Genomic DNA, 26,484 nt, shown 5'->3' with positions numbered 1-26,484 from the left:
CAGAAGGGCCGCCCTTCCCTACTGATGTGCTCTGAGTCACTCAGCTATGATAGCTCTTCGCAGTCAAAGACCTTCAAAAACTTCACAGCGACCCAGCACACCCTCCCGCCTCCCCCTCGCGCTTTGCTGACCCACGGCCTCAGTACGCAAACTGGATGGGGTTTGGCTTTGCTGGCACTCAGCTCCTAATGGGTTTGCTTAACACTCGGCTGCTAAAGTTAGCGGAGGATGAGGAATAAACCGTGCTGGGCTAAGGGCAACATCATTAGTGCATCATCAGGAGGGCGAGCACACGGGTCTCCCAACCTCCCAGAGCCTCTTGCTATTTTTGGCTGATACCTGGGGCTTCATATGAAATACTTGACTCGCCTCGTTCAGGCAGGGAGAAACCTAGATCAGCACTGCAAGGGACAGCAGGAGGGACGTCACTGCCACCAGCCTGCGTCCCTGCCTCCCGCTGCCTGCCGGACCGACGTCTGCCAAACCATGCAGGTGATGCCTGGGGAATTTACAGACCACACAGCAGCAGTGAGTCAGCAGAAATGGTATTTAATTATGGTATACATTAAATTAAATGTCATTCTGAATATTGGTCTCCAATTCGTGATGACTTATTCACCGTAGGGCAACTCCTATTAGTCCCAGCAAAAGGGTCCCACTGCGCTAGACATTGTACAAACACAGAGCAAAACGGCCTTTCTTGCCCCAAAAAAAGCATCCAGTGTTTTTCATTTTAGCAGTGGTCATCCATCCACGGGCACCTCCACTGCTCTCCACCTCTCTAAATCACTCTCAGCAGTTGGCACACGCTGCAAAGTTTAAGAAAAATGTACACAACTGGGGAGCACTAGATCCCTTTCCGAAGGGGAGCAGGAATGGAGGAGCTTGTGTCTCACAGGAGGGAGGTCGATGCCTTTTACAGCTTCTGCAGCTTGGGGAGGTAGGACTTGGGCACCTGAACCCTCAGGGCTCCGGAGGGTGCGGAGCCCGGCGCCCTCAGCGGGTGCCCGGCTGGGATGTGCCCTCACCGCAGAGGTGGGCTCATTCACAAGATCTTGCTGCGAGGCTTTTCCTCCAAGAGCCGCTGCCAGGCGAGACAAGGCAGGCGGCCGGCGGGGACCGTGGGCCGGCGTGGTCACATCACCGCCCGTCCGTCCGTCCAGCTGCACTCGGAGGTGGCACCACGAGGGGGGGAGCACCGCGGTTATTGGTAAGGGTGGAGCCAACAAGGCTCATCATCAACCCGCTAACGGTGGAAAATAAGCCACCTGTACTGGCCGTTTACTGGGCAGGAGACGAGGCAGTAACTGGGCACCCAGTCCCTTCCACACCCCAAGGAGGGGAGAAAAGGGAGACAGTCTCTGAACGCCATTTGAGGAAGATCCCACCCGAATTTCTCGCAGCTTCATTCACCTCTGTAGCAGCAAATGCTACAGGCTCACCTGAAACCTGCCGATGCCGAACGCTTCCCAGCGGTCTGGATGTCTCGACCAGGCTGCTGAGCTCTTCCCCACCCCACAACAGTCCATCTCAGTGTCCCCAAAAGCAGAAGAGCCCCTTGAGATCTGTGTAGCGGCAGCTGTCCCCGCACGGATCGTCCAGGTCCTGCCGGGGCTCCGCTCCACTCGCCCTGTGCCCTTCCTTCACGTGGGATGTCACCGTGCAGGGGACACGCGTGTGCCTGCCCTCTCGCAGAGCAGAGACCGGTGCTGCCAGGCCGGTTCCTTGCATAGGCCCAGCTCTTTCCTCATTAATTAACTCATTTAAATGAAGAAGAGAAATACAAAACCAAAACCATGCTCAGCTCTGACCTTTAACATAAAAAAAAAAAAAAAAGGAGAAAGAGAAGAGATTTGGGAACAATATATACAGATGGGGGAATTGCACTTAATTACAGTAGTTTACATCCATTGGACAAAATTTACTTCTTTTATATAAATCTCTATGTATAGGAGCAGGGAAGGTGAGGGTGGAGCAGACTGTACCTATATTTACAGTTTCATTGGCTCAGTTCAACAGCACATGCAATTCCTCCTTCCAAACACCAAGTAACAGACCCAAGTCCCTCTCAGTCCGTCGGGTGGAGGAGTATAACTTAAATATTATCCATCTTCCCCTCTGCCAGTTCCCAGTACAGCTTGTTCCTAGTTCCTCGGGAGAGCCAACGGCCTCTTGGAAGGCAAATACTTAAGAAAAAAAAAATCCCCAAGATACGTCTTGGAAATACTGCGCGGAGGGAAGGAGAGGCACGGTCCCGGGTGGGCACCCCGCGAATCCGAGCTCGTCCCCGGCGGGGCGCGGAAGGGCGACGGGGAGCCTCGAGCCTCCGGCTCCGTTTCGGGTTGCTGGGCTCCTCGCTGCGGCGCTGGGCTTCGCTCTGGCGACTCCCCGGGCTCGGCGCGCGGGTCACCGGCGGGATGTTGTGGAAAATAAGATCCCGTTGCTATGTGCAAAAGCAGCGAGGTGTGGAGCATCACCAGGCTTGCAGGGGACACTGGGGAGGGAGAGAGCAGCACAGTGACCGACAGGCAGGCAGGAGGTGAAGGCAGCACCGCGGGGGGCTCGCTGGGGGCATTGCAAAGCGTTTGGAGGCATCACCTCCCGCACCACCCCGGGACCTTGGTGGTGCCACGCAAGCCCTGCTTGGCCCCGAGCCCTCCCCAGCACCCCCGAGGGGGAGGCAGTGGGAAAATACTTTCCGAGCCAGATATTGCCACCCCCTCCCAAAAATAATAATAATAATAATTAAAAAGGGCCTGTTTGTGCCCAGGCTGTTGCAGAGATTGTGCCACGCAGCTCAGCAGCGCTGCCAAGAGCGGCCAGGCGTGAGGAGCCTGCGCTTGGGTGGGAGCGGGGCTGGGGACCACGGTCACCGCTGTCCCCCAGCGTTGCTGTCACCTCCGGGGAAGGAGCTGAGCAGCCTCCACCGCCGCATCCGCAGCGGCCCCTTCTCCATCCCTCGGGGTGGGTCCCCCACCCGGGGTCCCCCCGGTCACCGGGGGTGGGGGGCCAGGAGCCGCGGGTGACCTTGTGGGCTGGAGCGCACAGCAAACATCGTTACGCGGAGATAAGGAGACGCCAGGAGCCTCCTGTGACATGTCATTAGGGACAGGTCGCGGCTATCAGGTGTTTGCTAACGTAATAAAAATGGTGGCTTGGCCTCAAGCGTTGGCAAAGGAACCGGGAGGTATTTGCCCCTTCCAGGCCTAAACAACATCTGATAAGTGATCCGCAGCATCGGGCTGCGAGGGAGAGCCAGGGGGGAACCGGGGATGTCCCTCCAGCCTCCGTCCCCACCGACAGGACCGGGAGCAGCCGGGCTCCACCCCGGAGCGGGTTTGCAGGGTCTGGTGCGGGGGCTGCAAGGTGCAGAAGAGCTGCCGGGGGATTTTGCTTTGCACGAGGATGCCTCTCCTCTTGCAAAGCAGCAGCACAGTCCCCTGGGATTGGGGTTTCATGTGGGCTGTGCAAAAATATTTGGGCATTTGAGCCATTTGGGGGGTTGAGCAGCATTTACGGGGACTTCAGCCCTTGCTAACGAAAGGGGCAACCAACCACTGGGGAAAAAATAAAAATCAATGTTCAGAGATACATTTTTGCAGTTTAGTTTGAATGTCAAATGGCTGGTAGGAAAAGAGGCCCCAGGGGCTGGGAGGCTGCGCTGGGGGGGACACGACCCCCGTGCCCGCTCCGGCTCTGCGCAGGGGGACAGGGGCCAGATCCTGCCCCCGGTGCTTGCAGGACCAGCCCGTGCCTGTTTGGCACGTATGGGGGGCCAACGGGGTGGGTGCGTGCCCCTTCGGCATTTTGCACCCCTTTGCCGCAGCAGCCGCGGGGGCCCGGCCCCATCTCCCCCCGCCTGAGCCGCGAGGCCGCCGCCTGCGTTAATTAAAGCGCAAAAGCGTGATGGAGGGAGAAAACCGGGGGAGCGCCCGCCACCCCGGGCAGTGCTGCGTCAAGGTAGGCTGATCGCAGCGCCCGGCCGGGCCGCGGGGAGGACCGGGCGCTACCTCCCCGCCAGGGACACTTCCTGAGCGCCCAGGGCTCCTTTCGGCCGGCCCGGCATCAAAGGCAGCCCTCGGGGGAGAGCGGAGTTAATCCGGGGGAGTTCGGGCTGAGCGCACACCAGATGGGCCGATAAAGCCGCGCGGAGGAAATGGCGCTCCCGAGGAGCGCGGCCGTGCCTGACCGCCCCCGCACCGCGCTGCGCGGGCGCAGGTAGATGGTCACCCCGAGCACTGCAAAGCGCGGGAGCCCGACCCGAGCCGGGGGCGGGGGCGTTCATCCCCCCCTCCCGGGCGCCCCAAACCCCGCGGGCAGCCCCTCTCCCGACTTCTCCGCTTTGCAGCCCCAGCCCCGCCGGGCATCCACGGGGGGGTCTCACAGCAATCCCACCCCGTATTTACTCTGTGGTCATTGCAGACATTTTTTTCCTCTCCGCTGTCAAACCTCAGTAAGAAAGTTTATCTGAATGCAAGTTCAAGGCTCCCTCATATTTATCTAGCAATCAATAAGGGCCACATATTTCCCACAGTCCCCAGAGCTGGCTTTTAGAAAGGGACTATTGTCTGAGTAAGGCCTCGCACACCTGATTTGAACCAGGATAAGTCCTGCCTTACACCTGCGCTGGCACCGGGCAGCTGATAAAGGTTTATGGGCTGGGGAAAGTTGGGGAGCATCGGAGCCCGGCTCCTCTGCTCGACTCCAACCAGAGTTGATTCAGCCTGGACACAAAGGCAGCAGAGCCTGCTTGGTCCTGACCTTCTCAGCCCGATTTGAACCCCAGGAGGATGCTCCCACGCTGATGAAGTTGCCCCAGGGATGAGCATGGCCCAGCTGATACCACCACAACAAGTCCTCGTTGTCCAGCATGGTCGGACCATCACCCAAATCCCCATCACGCCATCTGCAAGCATGTTTTTGGAGCCCATGAAGGGGCAGGGACAGGGTTTTCAGCACCAGAGGGCTCATCCTCAGCTGCCCACGCAGGTCCAGCACAGGCAGCAGGACGGGGTCTCTGCTACACCCTCCTCCAGCCCCATCTCCAGGGGAGAACCAGCCCCGCTCCACCTCCGCACCCCTGCGCACCCTCGGCCACGTCTGCCCGGCCATTACCTGCTTACTGGAAGACATATTGGTCAGCGTGCTGATGCTGCTGGTATCCGTCACCACCATCGCCGAGGGGAAGCGGGAGGTGTGGGAATACTGGGGAGGCTCCTGTTTGTGTGCATACACTGCGGAGAGGGGGAGACAAGCAGCCGTCATGGAAAAGCCACCCACAGCCCTCATCTGGGGCAGAGCAGCCGAGTGCTGCGTTACGGCAGGTCGCAGGGGTGCTGGGTGGGAACGAGCGTCACAGAGACACGAATGAGATAAAACAAGCCACGGAAAGAAACTACCGCCTGCCTCTAAGCCACCACGTTCTCAGCTACCAGTTTGCCCAGGGAAAGCAGTGGGGACTGGAGGGCTGTGGCTGGACCAGACACCGCTAGCTCTGCAGAGCCCGGTGCTGGAGCAGGGATGGGGCCGGGATGATGGATGAGCCCAAGGGGTGAAGCCAGATCCCTTCGGGGCACAGCGGGGAAGCGTTTGCTTTGCAGGGATCGCAATAGGCCCGGCCAGCTCCTTCGGCAAAGCACGTGTTTTAGCAGTAGGAACACGGAAGGAAAAATAAAGTTTGTACAAAACATGCTGGGGGCTGCATCCCGCCTGTGGGGCAACAGCGGAGCAGTGCGGGAGATGGGGCACGGTGGATGGCACGGGGGAAGGAGAGAACGAGGCGGATGTGGCCACCCCGCACCGCCGTGCATCCCGCTCGCAGCCCCGCGCCGGCTGGTGCCCACGGCAGAGAGGCAGCAGGCAAGGGCACAAGCTCGGGCAGGGGAGAGCAGGAAGAGAGCACAAGCTTATTTTCCGTCTGAACTCATTTTCCAGGCCCTTCCCTTCGCAGCTACCGCCCGGACCCTTACTGTGCGAGTTCTGCAGCTGAGTCACGGTGGCCATAAAAGGCTGCTGCGTCATATGGCTGGGTGACTGCTGCATCAGCGGCTGCTGGTGCGGGCTGTGGAGCTGCTGGGAGAACTGGACCGGCTGTAGAGCTGCCAAGCTGCCAGCAACGCTGTTGATAACAGGTACGCTCTGCGCCTGCGAGGTGTTCAGACCTGGCGGGAGGGAGAGAGCAGAACGGGGACGTCAGCGCCGGCGCAGGGCGTCCCCGTCGCAGGAGCGGGGGGGTCCACGCGGGGCGCGGAGGTGAGCTCGGGGCGCGCTTACTCTGTGCGATGGCCATGACTCCCGAGAGCGGCGTCATGATGAGGTTCTGGGACTGCTGCGGGTTGTGGTGCGACAAGCTGTGGATGTTGGTCAGGGTGCTCACCGGGGGCAGCCCGCCCCCCGAAACGGAGATCTGCCACGGAGCAAAGCAGGACAGCCGCCGTCAGAGGCACAGCCCAGGGGCTGCTCCCGCCCCCTCCCCTGCCGCCTGCCTGCTTCAGCAGGGAGCCTGGGGGGATCAGCAAAGCCCCCTCCCAAGAGGCGAGGGGGCTGCAGCCTCGCGGGGGCACCTTCAGTTCAGCCCGGGGGCTGCAGACCCCGGCTGGGACGCCTGAACCTCCTGTTAATAAATAGCGAAGCACAGCGGGGAAGGACTTTGCTGGCACCGGCTTCCAGCTCCACCGGAGCACAGTGCCGGGACAGGCACATCGCGAGCCGTTGCCGTTTTGTGCCCCAAGTCCAAGCTCCTGCTGTCGGGGACAGCTGAGGACTCTCAACACTCATTAACTTCTAACCGTCACGGTTGTAGAGGAAAGTGGGAAATATAAACCCAGGAAGTAAAAAAAAAGACAGCAAGCAGATAACAAGGGCCTCATGGTGATGATCGTAGTCACCACTTTTGCAGATGGGCAGGATGCTGGTGAGGTGGGCTGGGTGCACTCAGCCAGAGCCAGTTCCCGGGATTTCAGGTCGGTGTTTAGGGATCAGACACCCAAAGGCACTTGGGGTGTGCTGAGAGGACTGGAGCTGGTCCCCAAGACAAACAGGGGGCTAAGTGCCTTATTTCTTTAATTGCTGCACATTCTCCTAATCCCTCTCGTTAGACCTCTTGCACTGAGCAACCTCGATCCAGGTTCAGAGCCATCCTCGTGGCTCTTCGTGTGACATTTCTGGACACCAGTCCGAGCACCTTGTTTATTTTGCACATGTGAGTTGGAGATAGCCCCGCTGCAACTGAAACAAATCCATCAATAAATTCCAAAGCCCGGGAGTGACTCATGTTTCCTGATTTGGTATTTTCCACTTTCAAAGTCTCTTCAAGGCCAGGTTACACCACACTCGGCTGCACAAGTCAAACAGCTCACAGCGAGCGCGCGCCACTCGCCTGCAGCCCCGGCTCCTTTCACGGGGGGTTTAGACCCAAAGCACTGCACCCAAAATCACCTCTGGAGATTGCCTGACTGCAGACACTGGACCCTCAGGGGAGACCCTCTGGCACTACCATGGCTAAGGGCAACACTGGAGCATGAAAGAGTGAACGACCAACGCTTTCTGCAGCCCCAGTAACTCTCCTCCCTGAAAAAATCGATTGCCTTCAGATGCAGCAACTTCCTTGGCAGCTTTTGGTTTCATGTGGGGCATTAAAGGCACATGTTTACTTACTAGAAACCACAGCCTACAGCATATTTTTATTAAATCACTTGCAAGCACTAGCTAGCCCTGCTTAAAGATCAGAGATAAGCTGGCAGAGCCGCATGCTGCTGAGGACCTGTGCAACATCCGTGCAGCGGGGATAGTTCAGCAGGGCTTTTGCTGCTGCACGCCAGCACCTACTGCACTTCAGCAAGTTGCTTTTCCCAGTTTAATCGCAGGCTGCATTTCCACGCAGCCTTCTGCCGTGCCGCCCGGCCGCTGTGAGCTCCCTCTGCCCTGTCCGAGGGTCCCTCCCTGTGCTCCTGCAAACCCCAAAAGGAGCTGGCAGGGGGGTGCTGGCAGCCTCTGCCACCGAGCTCTGCATCGCTTCGTCCTCGTGGACCCCTGCCCCGGGCACTCGGTGCCTGCTGCTGCCGCCTCTATTCCTGACTCATTTTATGACTTCAAGGCTCAGGGTTATAAGGCTCAACACACCCTGGGGAGATACGGGCGCGTTGGGGCGGAGGGAGCGTGCCGGGAGGGCTGGGGTTCTGCTCTGCCATATCCCCCCCGCTTGGCGGGGGACGCTTGGCGTTGCAGGGTCAGCACGGAGCCCCTCGCGAGCCGGAGCCAGAGAGCGGCAGAAGGAAAGGCAAAACTAAACAGTGCCATAGCAGAGGGAGGGGATGCAAGCCCCTCTGCCGCCGCCCAGCTTTGCGAGGAGCCCGACGCAATGGCCCAAGAGGGCCAGCCCTCCGAAAATGGAAGTGAAAACTGGGAAAGCGCGGGCTCGGCCCCGCCGCCCAGTGCCATGTTTGACTTTCGCTTTCAGCAGAAAACTCCTCCCGGAAGAGCAGCGGCCGCACGCAAACCTCCGGCAGCCTGCTCTGGGGAAGGCCTGTGCTCTCCCGTCCCGTCCTTCCCCGCCGCCCCGCGCCCCCTCCTCGCCCCGCTCCTTCAGGCACTCCTCCAAAGGGCTCTGCACCAGCCGGGCACCCACGGAAAGGAGCAGCCCGAGCGCTCGGGCGTTGCAAACCCAGCCCAGCCCTGCATCTACAACCACTTTTTTTGCAGTGGTCGTGCAGCACCCGGCGTGGGGAGGCATCAGGCACCCTGCGGGGATGCCGGTGTCCCAGCTCTGCCGCCTGCCACCGCTGGCGTTTGCAGCTCTGCCCCACGGAGCCCTTGCAGCAGAGCCCCGAGCACGCGGGGAAGGGCTCGGGGAGAGGCAGGAGCTCCGCGGCTGGAGCTGGCACTCGCAGGTTAGATGTCCTGGGTGATGCCCTGGGACATGAAAGTCCCTGCTTGCAAGGAAAGCGCTTCCCCGGAGAAACTCCAAACTTGGGAGGGCTTAGGGAAAAAATAATGAATGAGCATTTTATCAATACCCATGTCATTGGCAGGAGAAAACAAACAGTGATCCACCCAGCGCACATTCAATCTGCAAGGCATGCAATCAATAAAAACCCGAGCGAGGCTCTGTCAGATTTATGGGCTGCGCTCAGAAAACACGTCGTTGCCCGCCGGGGAGCGCAGGGGCCGAGCGCCGCCTTTGAGGCGGGCGGCAGGGACGGTCGCGCGCCCGCGCCGCGGCCCCAGCCCCACAATGCCCCATTGTTCGACGCGGGCCGCGTGTGAAACCCGGGGAAAGCGTGTTTGCTTTGCCCGCTGGGCCCTCTTATCTTATCAGCGCCGCCGCCACAATAGGCCAGGTGTACTCACCATTTTACCGTCGGGCGAGAGCAAACCGTGGCCCGGGTCCAAGCCGGCCGGGGAGACCTGCTGCAGGACCGCCTGGCTGGTGGTGACCATGGCACCGCCACCGTGGTGGCTGATGGCCCCGGAAGATGCCGCCTCGCCGCTCGCCGCCTGGCTGTACCGGACCCCTGCAAAACACCGCCAGGCGTTGGCATCACCCACGGGCACCCCGGCGAGGGTGCCCTGGCCCTGCCGACCCCCTCTGAAAGTGGCCCTGCAAAGGGGAAACCCCTCCACGCCCCCCCAGCTCCCTCGGCGTGGGTGGCACGAGGATGCAAACAGACGTGCAAGCTCCTAAATGGCACCCTTGGACGATAAACAGGAGGGGCAGCACCGGACAACGTGCCCCCTCCTCCAGTGCCGCTTCCCAGCTTCTCCCCAACCCCCTCTTCTGAAATTATAGCAAGGAGCTGACGGTGAGGGATGCTGAGTGCCCACCGGGGCTGCAGCCCCCACGCTGCCCGTGGGCCCCAGCGCTGTGGGGTGGAAAGAGCTGCTCCCATGGGAGCCCAACAGCCTGGTCACCCATCTGCACCCATCTGCATCCCTTGTGCTTTAATTCGCACAGTTTGCACCCGTCATGCAAATTCCTGCGATGTCCCCGCGGCGCTCGGACACCGGCCTGAGGGCCCTGAGCCGCGGGGAGCGACTCTGCACCCTCCAGCTCTTCCCTCTGCGAGGCTCGCCCGGCTCCTCGCCGCCCCCGGCCAGCCCAACGCTGCCCAGCTCTAAACAGCGACGGCTCTCACTTTTTTCTCAGGTCCTCCTGCATCCGATTTCCCTCTCGACTCCCTCTCGACAAGTGTATGATTAACAGATTACTGCAGGAAGGCAGAGGGACCAGACACACAAACCTGCAAATCGGACCGCAGCCCACCACTGCCGAGGAGGGAAATCTGGCTCCAGCACAGGTCTTCTGTATAAATATATTTAATTTGGCTAAAACGCCCTGCACTGATAACCATATGATCAGCCATGTGTCATGGAAAGGCATCTACAGATCACAAATAATTAACCGAGGAAAACCCACGAGAAACAAAAGCGTCTTTTACAAGGCTGCCTTGACGACTACGGCGAAAAGCCATTTATTACGAGGAGTCCGCAGCCGGGTTCACTGAACTGCCCTGGGATCGAAACAGTGGACAGACGGACGGACAGCCCACAGCTCTCCTGGGAAAGAAAACCACGGTGGCGAAGCCCACCCTCGCAACCGAGACCACCAAGAGCATCGTCCGCCCGTGACCCCCGGCCACTGCACGGGGCATTGGGGACGGCTCCCCAAAACGACCGCCAGCCGGAGAGGCTCAGCCTGCGGAGGATGCTGGCAGCTTCCTGGCTGTCCCGGCACAGCACGGACACCCCCAGCTACAAAACCCACCCAGGTAAAGGATCTTCCTCCTGGGATTTCGGGATCTTCTCCCAGGTGCCCGAGGGGAAGAGCTGATGCAGGCTGGCTCGGCAAAGGATGCTCTAAGGGCTACTCTGAAAACCTCTGAATGAAGCAAAAGGAAAGACACAAGAACCGGAGTCTGGGAGCCTTCCACAAGCTCCAAAAGCATCTGCCAAAGTGCAGATGGCTACCCGCGCCCTCCACCAAAACCACGGCAAAGTCATTCTTCAATCGCCTCCGAATTTTCCCCATCAGCTGGTTAAACACCTCCCACAGATAGGAATCTCCCCGCAATGTCTGGTTCCTGATCATTTCCCAGCAAACCCCTTTTATCCCTGATAATAAAAGAATGTCCTCTGGCAGGTGGATATTTGCCGGTCCGAGTGGACGTCCCTGCCGTGAACAGGGTAAACATTACTCAACCGGGGCACTGTCACACACATTCTTCCCCGCGGTCCCGGCCTCGTGCAGAGTGTGCTTCAGCCGCTGCCGCTCTGAGATCCTGCAGCGCTGGTTAAACAATGGGAGGGGAGATAAAATAAAGCCCTTTCTTCTGAGCGCGATCTTAAAGATAGACGAGGAGCACAGGCAGCTCCTATTGGAAAGCAAATCAGAGTTTCTGCTCAATCTTCAATCTCTCTTGGGTTTGGTGAAGCTTTCAGTAAGGAAAAAAAAAACCCAAACCATTTTGATCCCCCAAATCATGCTATACCCAACTGAGGATACTTGTAACTCCTGAGCCAAGACACCCAGAGTTATGAAGTTGTCTTTAAAAACATATGAGATCTTAGAAGCTGATTTTCAAGCCTTTCCCTGCAATCCCAAGGACAAGACTTTTATTGTTTGAGAAACAATAACCAATGCTGAGATTTTCAGATAGTCTGCTGACGGAGATTTTGGGTCTCTCTAGATAAAACCGCTGAAGACTCCAGGTCTTGATGAAGATTAACTCTCCCGAGCAGCACGCGGTCGGGCTCCGGGGATGGCAGCAGCGGTGCCACCGTCCGGCCCCACTGAGGACCCCGCTCCCGCGGAGGCAGGGGCGGTGCTGGTGGGGGGCTCCTGCGTCCCCAAAGCCCATGGGCACCTGGGTCTGCCCAGAAACCGTTTGCTGGGCTGGGTAAAAGCTCTTTGGCCATGGCTACCGTGCAGCCCTTTAGGAAGCCACCAACTATCCTGGCTTGGGTTTTTCCCATTCCTAGAATGGGACGGGTATTATTGTTATTTATATGCCCTCAGGGTTGGGTTGGATTTGGGCAGATTAAGTAATTAATATTTGAAACTAGCACAAGGCATTATTGCTGTTGCTATTGTCACCGCTCTAACAACAGAGCTCCCTGACGATGGCGGGTCCCTTTCCTCCCAGCTCCCCGTTCCCAGCGAACACGGCGAGCTCAGCCCAGCCTAGCCTAAAGCACCCACCTGGGCAATAGCCACCTTCAGGCTCTTTCCCCGGTGCACGCTCCTCCTCCCAGCCACCTTGCCAGCCCCCGTTTTCTTGCTTTTGGGCTCTACCTGTTACAGCAGCAGGACCCCATTTTGCACGGCGCCGGGATGCAGCACGCTGCCGCAGGGCAGGTAACCCACGCCCAGGCTTCCCCGGCCGCCGGCTCGCCGGCAAACCCTCCTCGGCACGCTCTGCCATCGCAGGGGGTGCCAAGCCCCGGCAGCCAGCCGTCCCCCGGCAGCACAACCACTCACCCCCGCCATGGGACCCCCGCGGGATCCCGCCGGCCGGGGTGAATGCATGGGGACGGCTCCGGCGGTTTGCAGCAGGACATGAAGGTTTCCTCCCGGAGCGAGCGGGGGGCTCTGTGGTCCGGGGTTTATGGGCAGGAGCTGCTGAAGCCCGACACGACTGTTCTCCCGTCACTCTCCTGGGCCTCCGCAGCTGGAAGCAGCCCCCGTGCAAAGAGATTTATTCCTCCTCAGCCTCTCCCTGCAGCCGCCCGAGAGAGGAGCCTGGATGGGGATCACCGGGAATGGGCCTGGCCGCGGAGCCTGCCCTCTTTAAGGCTTTTTTTTTTTTTTTACTGGAGCTACAGCCATAATATAAAAGTCTGTTTATGGGACCCGGCTATTGTGTGGCCCCCGTGAAATGTTTTACTGCTTTCCCATGTTTCCAGACAAGCTGCGGGGTCCGGCTCCCGGAGCCTTAACCCTGTGTTTCAGCCAACAGGGTTGGGGACGGGCAGTGTGACAGCCCCCAGACCCCGCGGCCCCCCGGGCACAGCCTGGCTGGGGGGGTCCCCTGCACCCACGGCTTCCTGCAGCCAGCCCCGGCACCCCCCAGCTTCTCAGGGGTGCCAGACCCATTCCCCCGACCTGCCTTTTGGGGTGGGGAGAGCAAGGAGGGGGTTTAGGGCAGCAATCGATAACTTTGCTGTTTTCATTGCAGGCTTGTGCCATTTTCTAGGTACACGCCAGTCTTGTGTCTTTGGCAGGCAAAAGCAATGAAGCAGCTTGGTTCTCCTCTGCTTTAAGTCATATTGATACGATTAAATTAAAAAAAAACCCTCACTGTACTTTTACACGAGGAGCCCCTGCCACCACCACCATCGCACAGCACATCTCGACCTCCTCCTGCAGCAGCGCCAGCCGCTCGCCGGGGCACCGGGCTGCACTTTTGCCCGCAGCTTTGCAAACATCCTGCAAATCACCGGGGATGCCCAACCCCAAAACGGACCTGGCCGCACTACGCGTCTGGTCACCAATGACTCAAGTGGCGGCAGGGATTCAGCCCCGGCTCTGCCCGACCTGCGGGGATGCAGCCGCCGGCGGGGTGAGAAAAGCAAAGGGTCATTTTTGGGGCCACGCTGGACTCAGCGATGCTGCACCTAGTGACACCGTGGAAGCAGCCGGGTCGGTGACGGGACCGTTTCACCCTCCCAAACGCAGGTCCAGGCAGCGCCGAGGGCAGCTCTGATTTTTGGGCTGCCACTCAAATTGTCCCTAAAGTGTTAATCTTGCTAAGTTACAGAGGTGCATAGTTTATATCCATTATAAACCTGTTTATGGGGACTGGACCCTCCCATTTCGCTGCTGTCATAAAGTTCTAATTACCCCCCATAAAACCGGGAAAAGCTCCTAACAGCGCACTGTACCCACAGAGCCCCACAATGCGCCCAACAGTAAAATATTACAACCGCCGGCACCGGGTCCGCAATCAGAACCAGCACATACCCCCAGGAACGCCGTGCAGGATCCAGACATAAACCGAAGAACCTCTGGAGCGAGGGTTTATTGACAGGCTCTTCTTTAAGAAAAAGTTAAAACACTTAAATTGCCCTTTGGGTTTAGGTTGAGTCTCAGGGGTGGTACTGAGTTATTTTGTATGTTTGTTATCTCCATTTATAGAGATCTCTAAAAATATATATAAGTAGCACACATTCATATATATATACACACACACATATACATGTGTATACATGATTGCTCTGATACTGCTCTGCCACTCTGATATTTGCAGAGCAGGTACTGCTGGGTGGATGGACGGACGGACGCCCCGACCACCTTTCGGTGCAGGACCCCCTGGGACGGGCCGGAGGCGATGCTGCGACCCCCGGCCACGGGGACGGGGCTTTGCGGGGTCCGACGGGCGCCGGCCGGCCCTTTGTATGCAGGGCGGGAGGCGGGGGGCGGCTGGCGAGCGGGGTGGTGCGTCACCTAATCTCATCAATGCGCTGATTGTCTTCGGGGCTCTTGAAGATAAAAATGGCATAAGCCAGAGTCTACGGCATGGCACCAAGATAAAGCCCCGAGTGACCTTCAAATCAAACAGGGAACCAAGATCGCTGATAATACCCCATAGGAAGGGAAAAGTCCAGAGTCTGAGAGAAGCCTCCGAGATAGATAGGCTTTAAGTATTTACCTCCAAATAGTTAAAAACTACGGCTTGAGGCTTGACAGATGGGTCCCCAAGAAGAGGCCGGGAGGATGTTTGACTTTTACAGCTCTTATCCCTGCCCGGCCGTCATCACCCCCTTTCGCAAGACCCCATTGACGTCCCGAGGAGCAGGCGATCCCTCTTTGTCTGTGGGCACGGGAGCGATTTTGCAGCTGCCCCATGCCGCCAGCCCCATCGTTTCCTGCCGGGGGACGTCACGGGGGGACGGGGCCGCGCGGGGGTAGGACGCGGGCAGCGTCCCAGCGCCGTCATTAAGCTGTTAAGGCATTGAGCGCTCCAGACGCCGCCGCATGCGGTGCAAGGGCAGTTCAAATCCCAGCATGGCCAGCCCCGGATGGGGTCAGCCAGGCAGCGGGGCCGGCCCTGCCAGCACTGCCCCGTGCCCCGCCGAGGCAGCGGGTCCCCAAATGTCTCTTGGAGGAGGTTTAAGCAGCGATGGACCCAGCGACGTTTTGGGAGCTGCAAGCCTGCCGGACCCAGCTTGGTCCGAGTGACCCCAAAGCAGTCATGGCTGAGCTCCATCCCTGCCCATCGCCCCAAACCAGCCCTAAAACCCCACGGTGGCCCTCGCCGTGCCCGTCTCCTCCTCCTCAGCAAGGCCGATGGATGTGAGCACCGTCCACCAGCGAATTCCCGCGGCCGAGCCCTCCTGACCCCTCCGGAGGGGCCCTTCGCCGCCGCGGCGGCCATCACTCCTGCCCTGCTCAAAAGCCCCTCCGAATGGGCTGTCACCGGCCCTATAGCCGCGGCCGGCTCCTGCTGGCCACTGCTCCGACGGGAAAATAAAGGTTGGGGCTTAACGGCCCTCCGGCCCCGAGAGAAATGCCCGCGGTTACAGTAATTGCCATCCCCTAATAGAAGAAAACAAAGGCTCTCGCGGGGTGCCTGCATGCGCGCTGGCAGGACGGGGGCACATCAAAGGCAGCGGGGTTCGTTCAAAGCCCCGGCTTAATTGTCAATTAAGCATGCACGGGGGGGACAACGCCATGACAACGTGGGGCTGCATGCTGGTGCGGTATTGTAAAGCCCGCCGGCCGACACTGAAAACAGCTGATTTTGCTGACAATGTGCTTGTAGGGCACCTTGTAAGCAATCAGCCGGTGACAGGAGGGCAAACGTCCTCCCTGTCCCCGCCATTGTGCGGGGCATTCCTGGGGCAGGGTCACATTTTGGTCACCGCCGGCCGGCCCTTCGGGGAGAGCGGTACCCGGGAGCGGGTCGGGTGCTGCCTGTCCCTCCCACGGCTGGGAGCTGGGTCGGATGCTGCGCACCCAGCCGGGGCTGGTGCATCCCCCGGGTACCACTTTGGGGGCTGCCCTCGCTTGCTAACACCCAAGGACTGGTGTCCAGCCACGGACTGGCACCGTCCCCAGCTCTCAGCCTCCTCTCCCCAGGCACCTTGCCCTTCCCGCAGGGACTCTCTGCCACACGGGTTTCTTTTAATTTGCCTTTGTAACGAGCTGGGTGTGTGTAACGAGGCAGGCAGGGTCATTTCCAAGAGGCGGCTGGTTTTAGCCTCCCCGGCCGGGCTGTGCCGGTGCCGGTGCCATGGCCGAGGGGGGACGCGGGGCGGTTGGGGCACCGTCCCGCGCTGACCCCCTGCCACCGAGCGCCCGCTCCTGCCTGCCGGGGGCTGGCGCGTTGGCTGCAGAGGGCAGGTAGGGGGACAATGGGGATTGTTCTCCCAACAATGCCTCTCGCCCCACGCCGCGCCGCCCCCGCCTGCCCTGATTAGCCTCCCCGGGCGCGCAGCCCCCTCCCCGGTGGCGTTATCTCCTGCTTAAATCCCCCCCGGGAGTTTTCGGCAGGACTGCTCTCCCCAGCTGGCTCCTCACTATGCACAACGGGGCCGGACCGTGGTGTGGAGAGGTGGAGGTTGGGGTGAGCCCTGCACCCCCCGAGCAGCTTTCCTCATCCACCTCCCTCCGCTCTGCCACGGGACGGTGCAGCACCATGCACCCAGCCTGGGCCAGCTCCAGCCCTGCAGCGAGGCCAGGACACGCTGCCACGTCTTTCTACGGGCTTTGCAGTATTGCCTGTGCACAGCACACCCCCAACCCCCCCGAAACCAGTGCTCACCAGTGGGCTGCATCCCAAGCCCCAGCACTGATAGGTCAGGCGCAGAGCAGCCCGCCTCCCCGCCCTGCCGGGCACAGCCTTCCCCTGCCCAGCCCAGCCCGCACGGGGACGCCGGTGAATTAAACCAACCAAGGAAACGCCGATTTATCCTCGGCAGGATGGAAATCCAGCCCCCGCCACGTGGCTCACCCGGCCATAACACCGCAGCGACAGCGCTTGCTCCTCTCCGCACCACCACCCCCCCTCGAAGCTGCGGCAGGGACCAGGGTGGTCACCTTCCCCCCGAGGCCACCCATGCATGGCCCCGAGGGCTCGGCACCCCTTTCCCCAGCAGAAACGGGAGCCAGCGCTGCAACTGCTCCAACGCCACCGCCCGAGCACCCTCGGCGAGGGCTTACCTGGCATTTTGCTGGGAGGCGAGGCGCTGGGCTGGTTGTGGTGGGGGGAGCCGTGGGACAGCAGCAGGTTCATGCTGTGCGGGGGCTGGCCCGAGCTGTAGGCGTCCATGGCCAGCTTCTGGCGGAAAGCCTCCTCCTTCCGCCGATTGGCGAACCAGTTGTAGACGCGGACCTCCGTCACCAGGTTGGAGCCGAGCCCGTGCGCCTTGGAGGGAGACACCCCTCGCTGCAGACACTCGGCCCTGCGCGTGCAAGGGGACACGTTGGAACAAGGGTGCTGCTGGGGGGGACTCGGAAGGATATACGAATTTGGGGGCATTTAAGCCCTTCCTACAAGCCCGCCTGCTCTTTCCAACGGCATCCATGCCATAAAAGCCATCCCCCCTCCCTCTGACATTGCTGCAATGCCATGGCATCCCCATGGCATCCCCGTGGCATCCCCGCCCCGGCATGGAGCTCGCTCAGCCCCGGACATCACCCAGTTGGGAAAATGAGGCAAAAAGAGGCCAGGCAGCTCAGCAAAGCCGTGCCATGAGCCAGCGGCCAGGGCTGCGAGCCGGGAGCCCGGCGTGGCGTGTGGTTTTTGGAAGAAAGGCTGCGGGGCGGGTGGCGCGGGGCAGCCTTTACCTGTTGCACTCCTCCACCAGCGCCTCGCGCTCCTCCTTGCTGGGGTTCTTCTGGCGGTCGTAGGCTTGGTACAAGATTTGCTGGGAGGCCGGCCCCCACTTGAAGCGATTGCGACGCATCTTCTTGCTGGGGGTTTCAGAGCAGGTGTCGTCGAGCTGGGCAGCCCCCTGGTTCTGCTGATTGAACTCTGGAAAGAGAAACAGCAGCTGATCCTGACTGCTTTTGTCTGTCATATTTCCACAACCCTGGACTGTCTGGTTGAACTCTGAAAGAGAAAGGAGCAGACGTGAGCTGGCCTATAGCCGCTGCTCGGAGTCACCGTCCCGCGCGGAGCTGGCCCCCCGTGTCCCCTCCCGCAGCACCCCGAGCCCGCGGCCCCGGCACGCTTTGGAGCAAGGCGGGTGCTCCCTGCCACCCACCCCAGGGAAGGGGCCAGCCTTGCATGCTGGCGGGGGAGCTATTACCATCCCTCCAGGACGGGTGTTTAATGGGGAGGCATGCTCAGGGCATGCATATTCATGGCCTGGGTCTCTGCCAGCGTGCACTTGTTTCGGGAGGATTTTTGCAAGCGAGGAGCCAGGCAGGACGACTGCAAAGCCCCCCAAAAAGGTGCCTCTCTCTGCTCGCCCAGAGCTCCCCTCCGGCTCCCGCTCCCGCTCCCGGCCCGGCGCAGTGGGACGCCGGCCCCGTGCCCGGGGCGGGCAGGCACCAGAGGTGACCTTCCCCGGCGGCCCGCCTCAGACCCGGCGCTTGTCACCACGGCAGTAAAGGGAGATTAATGGGAGGGTTTTATTATTCCCAGTTTTGCAAGGGAATTCTCCCTCTTTTTATAATGGCTTTTCCCCCTGTGACGAGGGGGGAAACGCAGGGCAAGGCTGGAGCAGGCTCCGTTTGCTCTAACGTCTCAAGGTGTGTTTTCAAAGCAATGGTATTTGGTGCTAAACCCTTTTCTGCACTTCCCGTCCGCTGGATATTGCATCTTTAGGAGGAGGGAGGCAGAGCCCTTTTACGGGGGGTGTCAGTGCCCCAACCTGCGCCTCAGCTAAAAACGGGGCTGCTTCGAGCAGTAGAGACCAACCCGGGAGCAGGGGTCAGTCGGAGAGGTGCACCAAAGCAATAGTCTGTGTACTTGGTCAAAATCATCTGCATTTTAAATGAGACCATGCTACAGATTGGGGCCATTTACAGTTTTTTTCTTTTCTCTCTCTTTACTTTTTTTGCAAGTAGTTGCAGAAAATGAGCAGTCTCGAGAAACAGAGAGGAAAAGGAGGCAGAGGTGGGAAAGGCATCTAATTGTGTATAATTATTAATTGCTTTCCCACCTTTAACGCATATAAATATACAGAAACTCAGCTATGTGGATGAGCTTGGAGGAACTCACACAGTGTTCCTGTGACCAAGAGGGGCTCTTGCCCAGTTCTCCTGTGCCTTAAGTTCATTTTACTTGTAAAAATACTTTGGGGCAGATGCTAGGCAGCCTGGGTGCGGGGGCAAAGCCGGGGATGATCCCCGGGCAGCGGCAGCGGGCACAGGGAATGGCGGGCGCTGGCGGGGGCTCTGCCAGGGAAGAGGGCAGGGGCTGCTCCTCGCTCGGCTCCGGATGTGCCGGGTACCCGCAGGCAGGACCGGGGCGCTGGGACCCCCTCTCCCCCCCGCCAGCCCCGAAGGGCAAGCGCTGGCGCGGGTACTTACGCCGGAGGATCTCCCGCTGCTTGCGGACGTACCACGTGTAGAGGGCGGCTCTCTTCTGCGTCTTCATGGGGGTGCCCTTGTTGAGGTGCTGGGAGAGGTGCGACTGGTTGAGGCCGGTGACGTCCACCACCTCCCGCTGCGGGATGTTGTGCTGCTGCATGTACCCCTTGATCATCTTCGCCGCCCGCCACGGGTCCTCGCTGCGGGGGGAGGGAATCGAGGGGTTAATCTCTCCTGGCGGGGGAAAAGCACCCAGTATTTGCTTCTTCCCATGGTGGAAACCCATTATTATTATTCTGTTTCAGAAGGACACAAGATCCCTTGAGCGTATGTCCTTCCCCGACTGCCACCCCGGCTCCCCAAAACAGCCCCGTCCTGCCCCAGGGAGGCAGGGGCTGGTGGGACCACGGCCACCCCAGGGATGCCCAGCAGGCTGTTTGCCCAGGGAAGGAGAAGTAAAGCGGATCCCAGTGTCCTGACGGGGCACGTCGAGGTCTCATTAATGCTGGTAAAGCACCTCCAGATCCTTCAAGGAGAAATGCAGCCCATCCATTAATTGCTGCTGGTTTATGTTCCCCGCAGTTTCTCCCCCTGAAGATATGCACGCACAATGGGATACACAAACACACGCTACGTGTGGATACGGGAAGCCCATATGGGTATTTCTCTGAAGAAAGAGAAACCTGTAATTTGAAGGTGCTGGGGATGCTTTTCCTGCGCCCCGTGCTCCCAGGTGCGGTACCCGCACTGTGCCCCGTGCCCCCGGGCTTGCCGCCGGCTGGCGGGAACCCCCGCACGGCCACCAAACACCACCCGCCACGCTTGCTGCTTTATCTTCTCCCTTCCATTCCCACAGGGGTAATTACCTAAAAACCTCAATATTCATTTAAAAGAGACCCTATTTCCACCCTCCCACAACAGCGAAGCGTACACATGGGCCATCTGCAAAAGGCTGAGACGCAGAAGGTCAAACCAGGCACACAAACCCAGGCAAGTCCCCGAATGGAAAACCAAAACCAACCCGCCCCATTATTTTAAGTCATTCTTGAGTATTTTTAAACACTTGAATTTGGGTCCTGCAAGATCCAGGTGTAAAATGACTCCTTCCTAAATTCGCACTATTTCGGTGTCCTTGGGTAGCTGACACCAATCTAGGGAACAAACAAAATTACAGCTGAAAATGAAAATGCTCTCTGCATTCTTTAGCTCTAACGAAAGCACAACGCGAGGGCAGAGGAACGGGCCAACTCGCCTTCGCTGTATTGAAGACTCCTGGATTTACTCTGCGCGACAGGAGGACGCTGGACTAAAAGGAAGTGCTTTAACGCCGAAAAATCGGTGTGGAGCCCGAGCCTGGTCACAGTCATGCACTCAAATAATGCGATACTCTAACGCTGCGCTTGGAATAACCATCCGACTGCTTTCCCAATTCATTACTTATTTTGGATCCTTCAACTTGTCAAGGGAAAAAAAAAAAAACCAAGAAGTAGATTTCTTACTTTTTGTCCTGAATGCAGCGTGAAAACAAAGCTGGTTGGATCCAAAGCAAAAGTACCCGACCAGGGCCAGCCCGCTGACGGCGGCGGGGGCTTTGTCAGAGCCCGGGAAGGAGGGCACGGAGCCTTCCTAGAGACGTCGTCCCTGTGCCCAACCCTGCATCCTCCGGGCGGGGGACCCCCGCGTATATAGGTGTCCTCCATATGGCGACGGTCGCACGGCACTGCAGACCCGCGGAGCTGTATACGTGCACGGGCACACGGACACGCTGACTCCGGTTTTCCCAACAGCCCGGACCCCGACTGGGTTGAGCACGGTGCAAACAGAAAAGCTGCTCCTGTCCCCAAAACGCACGGCACCGTGCGGCCGGGCCATCGGCCCAGCAGCCCCCGCAGCAACCGTGGGTGCCGACAGCAGGCGGGGGCACTTCTCTGCCGGGTGCTTGCTGCGGTCGGCACCAGGAGCCGGCGGGGACGGCCGTGGCACAGGGGGTTTCGGGGCTCTGGGGTCTTCGTGCTGCCCCAGGAGAAGGCGGGAGCCAACAAGAAGGGTGTGAAGAAAATGTCCTTCCACCGCAGCTCTCCTCCGCACGCTCCTTCCCGGCGAAGCAGGGCAAAGCCCGCCGGCCGCCGTGCCTCTCGCCGTGCCCAAGCCGAGGGGCTCACACGGACTTTTGTCACGAGCGGTTCATGTCATCTAACTGATCCTGCTAATTACTGATTAATAATAAGTTAATGGAACCGAGCTCATTATCATTTCTAATAGCAGTTTGGTTCCCAACTAAGCCAAGGGCATCGTTTAACCAGAGTTAAATCGTGAGCCAGTGCAACAGAGCACACTTTTAAAATGTCAAAAAGTGACTTGGGGGTTACAGACTTGATTTCTGAATTTAAATAAAATTTGGCAGCATTTTGGCTGTAAAAAATATGCAAGAATTAGGAAAAAAGCCCCTGAGTTTCCCTCCATTTCATTATTTTAAGGGAGGCTTCACCTTGATATTTCCAGCGTGTTTCACACTTACACTTTCAAAACAATTATTCAGCTCTTAATTTCTAAGCAGTGATTTTTCTTTACAAATCAACTTGACCGTATTCAAAAGGGTTAAACAACCTGAAACCAAACCCAAACATTTTGTTTCATGTTAAACAAAATGTTTGGACTTGACCCAAAATGAAACGTTTGAGTGTTTGTTTGGCCTTTTTTTTTTTTCTTTTTTGGTTAACCTAAAAAACCAGAGAGGAAAACCTTTTGATTCAACACAAGCCCATTTTTTTTGGATTTGTCACCAAAATGAAAAAAAAAACATTAACTATCCAATCTTCACCAGGACTTTACATGCAAAAAAAAAAAAACCAACCCAACCCAGGAGTGCTTTGTAATACTGGAAAACCAGTTTATAGCCCTGGCTCCGCAGTCTTTCTCCACCGAAATCAAGGAAAGGTGTTTTTTTCTTGCACAAAATTAACCCCAGCGAAGCCTGGCCACCGTCACAGACCGAGAAAGAGGCATTTCCCACCCCAGCCTCACACACAGGCGGGGGGCAAAGCCTGTCCCTCTCCCCAGGGATTCCCAGACCCTCTCACCCCCTTTGTCAGCCTTAAAAACAGGTAAATACACTCCACATCCTCAGAGAAATATGCCAAGAATTTATACAGATGGATTATAAACCCTGCTCCCTACAGAAATGATCTATCTAATCTGCATCTCCCTGTGCACACAGGGAATCGGAGCGGGGAGGTGTGCTGCGCCCGCCGCTCCCCACACGTTTCGGAGCGGCGTTGGGGCATCTCCGGCTGAGTCCCTGAGGGCGGGTGGCTTTCCCGCGGTCCCCAGGCCCATGGGATCTGGGTGCTCCTGCGATGTATTATTTGCCCGAGCAGGGTCTGGGCGAGCCCCGGCGGGTGGGATGGGGCAGGGAGGGAGCCGCGGGGCGTCTCACCCCAGAGCCGGGCTCTGCGTGCTGCCGGCACCCCCTGGCCGGGCTCTGCAAGAAACTGCCGTGCCGGCATCGGGGCCAGCCTGCCCGCGGTGCGGCACTTGCCCCTCTGCCACCCACATCAGCTGAAGCCCTTTGGGCGCCATGAACGGGCCCAAGCGAAGCTGCTGCTCGCCGAGGGGCCGCAGCCAGGGCGAATCGCTCGGGACCACGGCACTGCGACAGGCAACTCCAGCCTGCGCCTGTGCTGCAGGTGGGCAGCCAAGCCCGCACCGCGGTCCCAAAAAGAGCCGCAGGGCTGAGCACCCCAGGGACATGGGAACAGCCCAAGCCTGAGCCAGCCCTGGGGTCAAGACGCTGACGCCGGGGGAGCAGGAGCAGAGGGGGGTTTAGCCCCAGTGCATGGCTGCAATAAATGGTTCCTGACTCCCCTACCCCAGCTCCCTCTCCAAGTACAAAGGCCTCCCTTAGAGCAAACACGAGCTCTTTGCAAAGGCTCCTCAGGGACATGTGCCTGCTCTTGTTTGCCCCAAAGGCAAACTTTGCACAGAAACACCTGTGGGAGCACAGCCATGCTGGGGCAGAGCCTTCTCTGCACCCCCTCTGCCACCCCAGGCACCCCCGGGGACGCAGGCAGCCAGCAAGAGGGGGGCACTGGGGACAGGCAGGAGCACCCGAAGCTGCAGAACATGGTGCTACGCAGAGGGGGTGGGAACCCAGCGGAAAAGACCTGCAATGATTTCTCCCCTGCATGGAGCCTCTTTAGCACCCCGCGTGTCCCAGCTGAGCCCCTTGGCAGGCACGGGTGCCGCTGCCCAGCCCCGTCCCCAAAAGACACCGTCTACCCTGCCGGCACTGGGGCAGGCCCGGAGCTGAGCGCTGCGCAGACCGCACCTACCATGGCGGCGTCCCCGTCCCCTGGCACGCCGCTGCCGAGGCACCGGGGCTGTTAGGGGGCAAGGGCTGGCAGAAGGTACAGGCACACACGGAGGGGCTGAGCCCGGCGGGCAGGATCAGTGCCGCACTAAGGGTGCCGCTGGGGCATCGAGACAGGTACAAAAACTGCAGTGCAAGGTGGGGGGACGCACAGAGGTGCCCCAGCTGCACCGAGGGGCTCCCCACCCGCTTACACCGGCCCCGGGTGCACTGTCGGGGGAGCCACGATCCCCCTGCGCCCCCGGCTGCGGGAGAAGCGGCGGCTGCCCCCGCCCCTGCCCCGGGATACGGAGGGGAGCCGATGCCGTCCGCGCCCCGACGGGTCCGGGGCAGGCGGTGCCTGCTGAGCCCGGGGATGCTCCGCCGCGCCCCGACGGCGGCCCCGCTCCCGGCAGCGCGGCACGGCCGGGAGCGGCATGGCTCGGCCCGGAGCGGGTCCCGGAGCCGCATCCCCGGGACGGGCAGGAGCCCAGCCCGCCGCCTTTGGGGGTTTCCTCCTTCCCCCCTCCCCGTCCACTTTACAACCTCGGCAATGAATAACCCGCCGCTCCGCTCGCCCTAATCGCGGCCCTTTGTGTATCTTTCTGTTGATGATTTATAGGAATAAATTAATAACACCCTGAGCTCCACGTGCTGCAGTTTATGTTTTATCTCCCGGCGCGGAGGGAGGGCGGAGGGACGGAGCCGGCGGCCGGTCCGAGCCTCCACGGCCCCGGCACCCCGGCCGCCCCCCGGCCCCGCCGCGACGGGCGGGCTGGCAGCGCCCGACGGGGCGGGAGGAAGGGGCCGGCGGGCTCCGGCCTGCCCTGCCCCGGCCCTGGCCCCGCTCCCAGCCCGCTCTCCTCCGCAGCGGGTCCCCAGCCCACCCGGTTCCCCGCCACCGCGGGGACCGCGGCACGGCCCTGCCGGGCCAGGGCGCACCGGGACCCGCCACCGGGGCTAACCACGGGGCAGGCAGGGAGCACCGGGACTCGCCACTGGGACTAACCACGGGGCAGGCAGGGAGCACCGGGACCCGCCGCCGGGCAGCGCACACCGGGCAGGGCGCACCGGGACTAACCACGGGGCTGGCAGGGAGCACCGGGATCCGCCAACGGGATTAACCACGGGGCGGGCAGGGCGCACCGGGACCCGCCACCGGGTAGGACTCACCGGGCAGGGAGCACCGGGACCCGCCACCGGGTAGGACTCACCGGGCAGGGAGCACCGGGACCCGCCACCGGGTAGGACTCACCGGGCAGGGAGCGCCGGGACCCGCCACCGGGCAGGGCGCTTGGGGCCGGAGTCGTCGGACCGAGCGCCTGCGGACGGAGCCCGGCGCGCTGCGGCGTGCGCCCCGTACCCGTCCCGGTCCCGGTCCCCGCCGGTACCTGATCATCCTGTCCACCTCGGCCCGCTGCTCCACGGCCTCCTCCGTGTTGAGCGCCTGCAGCTCGCGGAGGATCTGCGGCGTGTCGAAGTCGTCGCCGTCCTCCGAGCCCTCGTCGCCGGAGAGCTTGCCCTTGCCGTGCCCGTTGGCCAGCGGCGGGAAGGCGGCCTTGCCGTCGGGCGGCCCGCCGGGGGAGAGCGGCAGGCTCTCCAGCTTGACGCCGAAGCCGGCGGCGGGCACCATGTCCTCCAGGGCGCGGATCAGCCCTTCCTTGGTGGCTCCGGAGCTGAGCAGGGCGCCCAGCAGCTCCCGTTGCAGGGCGCTCAGCTGGGACACCATCCTCCCGGGCGCCGGCGGCGCGCCCCGCCGCTCGCCCCGCGCCTCCCGCCCTCCCTCCGGCCGCCTGCCGCTCCGCCCCGGCCGGCGGGCTGCTGCGGGGCGCGGGCCGCCCTCTACCAAGCCATGACCGCCACCATTAGGCAATATACCTTATGCAAATCAGCGCCGGCAGGCCTCTCCTCCGGCCGCCGCCCGGGCCCCCGCGCCCCCGCCCCGGCCCGGCCCTTATCGGCCGCGCTGGGACGGACTTTGCCCGCGGCCGCCGGGAGGCCCCGGAGGAGCGGGAGGTGCGGCGGGGGCAGCGGCCGGGCGGGACGGAGGCCCCGAGCGCTCGAGCCCCGGCTGCCGTCGGGGGGGCTCGGTGCGCGGCCGCGGTGCCGCTGCCAGCCGCACCCCGGGGCTGGGGACGCGCTCTGCCCCCCGCACCGCCCCAGGGCGGCAGCGGGCACCCCTCTGCCTGCACCCCCGGGGCCGGGCGGCAACCCCGCAGGGGGTTCGGCTCCCTCGAGGGCTGTGCCCCGCGCCGAGAGGGGGCCAAGCTGAGAAAACTCCCCCCCAGGCCCCGCAGGGGAGTTTTCTCCCCCCAGCATCCCCCACCACGCGGGGTCCTGCTGTCCCAGCCCGGCACAGAGTGGGGGTGGGCTGTGAGGACCCAGGCCCCAGGAGAGCACCCCCAAGCCAGGGGTCTCCAATGGGGGTCTTGCCCCCACTGTGGGGCAGCTGTGGGGACGGGCTCAGCACAGGCTCACCGCATTTTAGCTGTGCACGGCGTGGAAGGACTCTTGGCAAGTTAGCAAAGGGGACCCTGCGGGGACAGGGGTGCCCAGGGGACACGAAGTCCCCGTTGAACCTTGGCAGCCGTCAGGGGCGGGAGCAGGGAACGGGGTTGGAAGCGCGCAGGAGAAGAGATCCTAGCTGGGCTCTGGGATC

The 26,484-nt window shown here is 60.7% G+C and overlaps 1 protein-coding gene across 2 annotated transcripts; it reads right to left on the bottom strand.

Annotated features, from left to right (window-relative positions):
* Positions 1-533: 533 nt before the first annotated feature.
* HNF1B (HNF1 homeobox B) lies at positions 534-25,554 on the bottom strand. Of its 2 annotated transcripts, none has more exons than XM_075168352.1 (9): positions 25,217-25,554; positions 19,478-19,677; positions 17,786-18,050; positions 17,159-17,400; positions 9,349-9,512; positions 6,274-6,406; positions 5,970-6,161; positions 5,116-5,234; positions 534-2,494 (listed from the first exon to the last, which is right to left on the bottom strand). In XM_075168352.1, exons 1-9 carry the CDS (start codon positions 25,552-25,554, stop codon positions 2,474-2,476), a joined length of 1,674 nt encoding a protein of 557 aa, XP_075024453.1. In that variant the 3' UTR covers positions 534-2,473. The 2 variants fall into 2 exon arrangements, with proteins under 2 accessions (XP_075024453.1, XP_075024454.1); XM_075168353.1 differs by having other exon boundaries at positions 17,786-17,972.
* Between the last annotated feature and the right edge of the window lie 930 nt (positions 25,555-26,484).

The sequence above is a fragment of the Calonectris borealis genome, chromosome 19, assembly GCF_964195595.1.
Source record: "Calonectris borealis chromosome 19, bCalBor7.hap1.2, whole genome shotgun sequence".
NCBI classification, from domain to species: Eukaryota; Metazoa; Chordata; class Aves; order Procellariiformes; family Procellariidae; genus Calonectris; species Calonectris borealis.
The sequence above is the reverse complement of the archived record's forward strand: the minus strand, read 5'-3'. Positions and strand labels throughout refer to the sequence as shown.

Excerpts from the sequence above, each read along its gene's own strand:
- HNF1B (XM_075168352.1), bottom strand. The coding sequence starts at position 25,554 with ATGGTGTCCCAGCTGAGCGCCCTGCAACGGGAGCTGCTGGGCGCCCTG. Across the intron at positions 17,401-17,785 it reads CTGGTGGAGGAGTGCAACAG|GGCCGAGTGTCTGCAGCGAG; the intron begins GTAAAGGCTGCC and ends TTGCACGCGCAG. Across the intron at positions 9,513-17,158 it reads GCCTCCCAGCAAAATGCCAG|GGGTCCGGTACAGCCAGGCG; the intron begins GTAAGCCCTCGC and ends GGTGTTTTGCAG.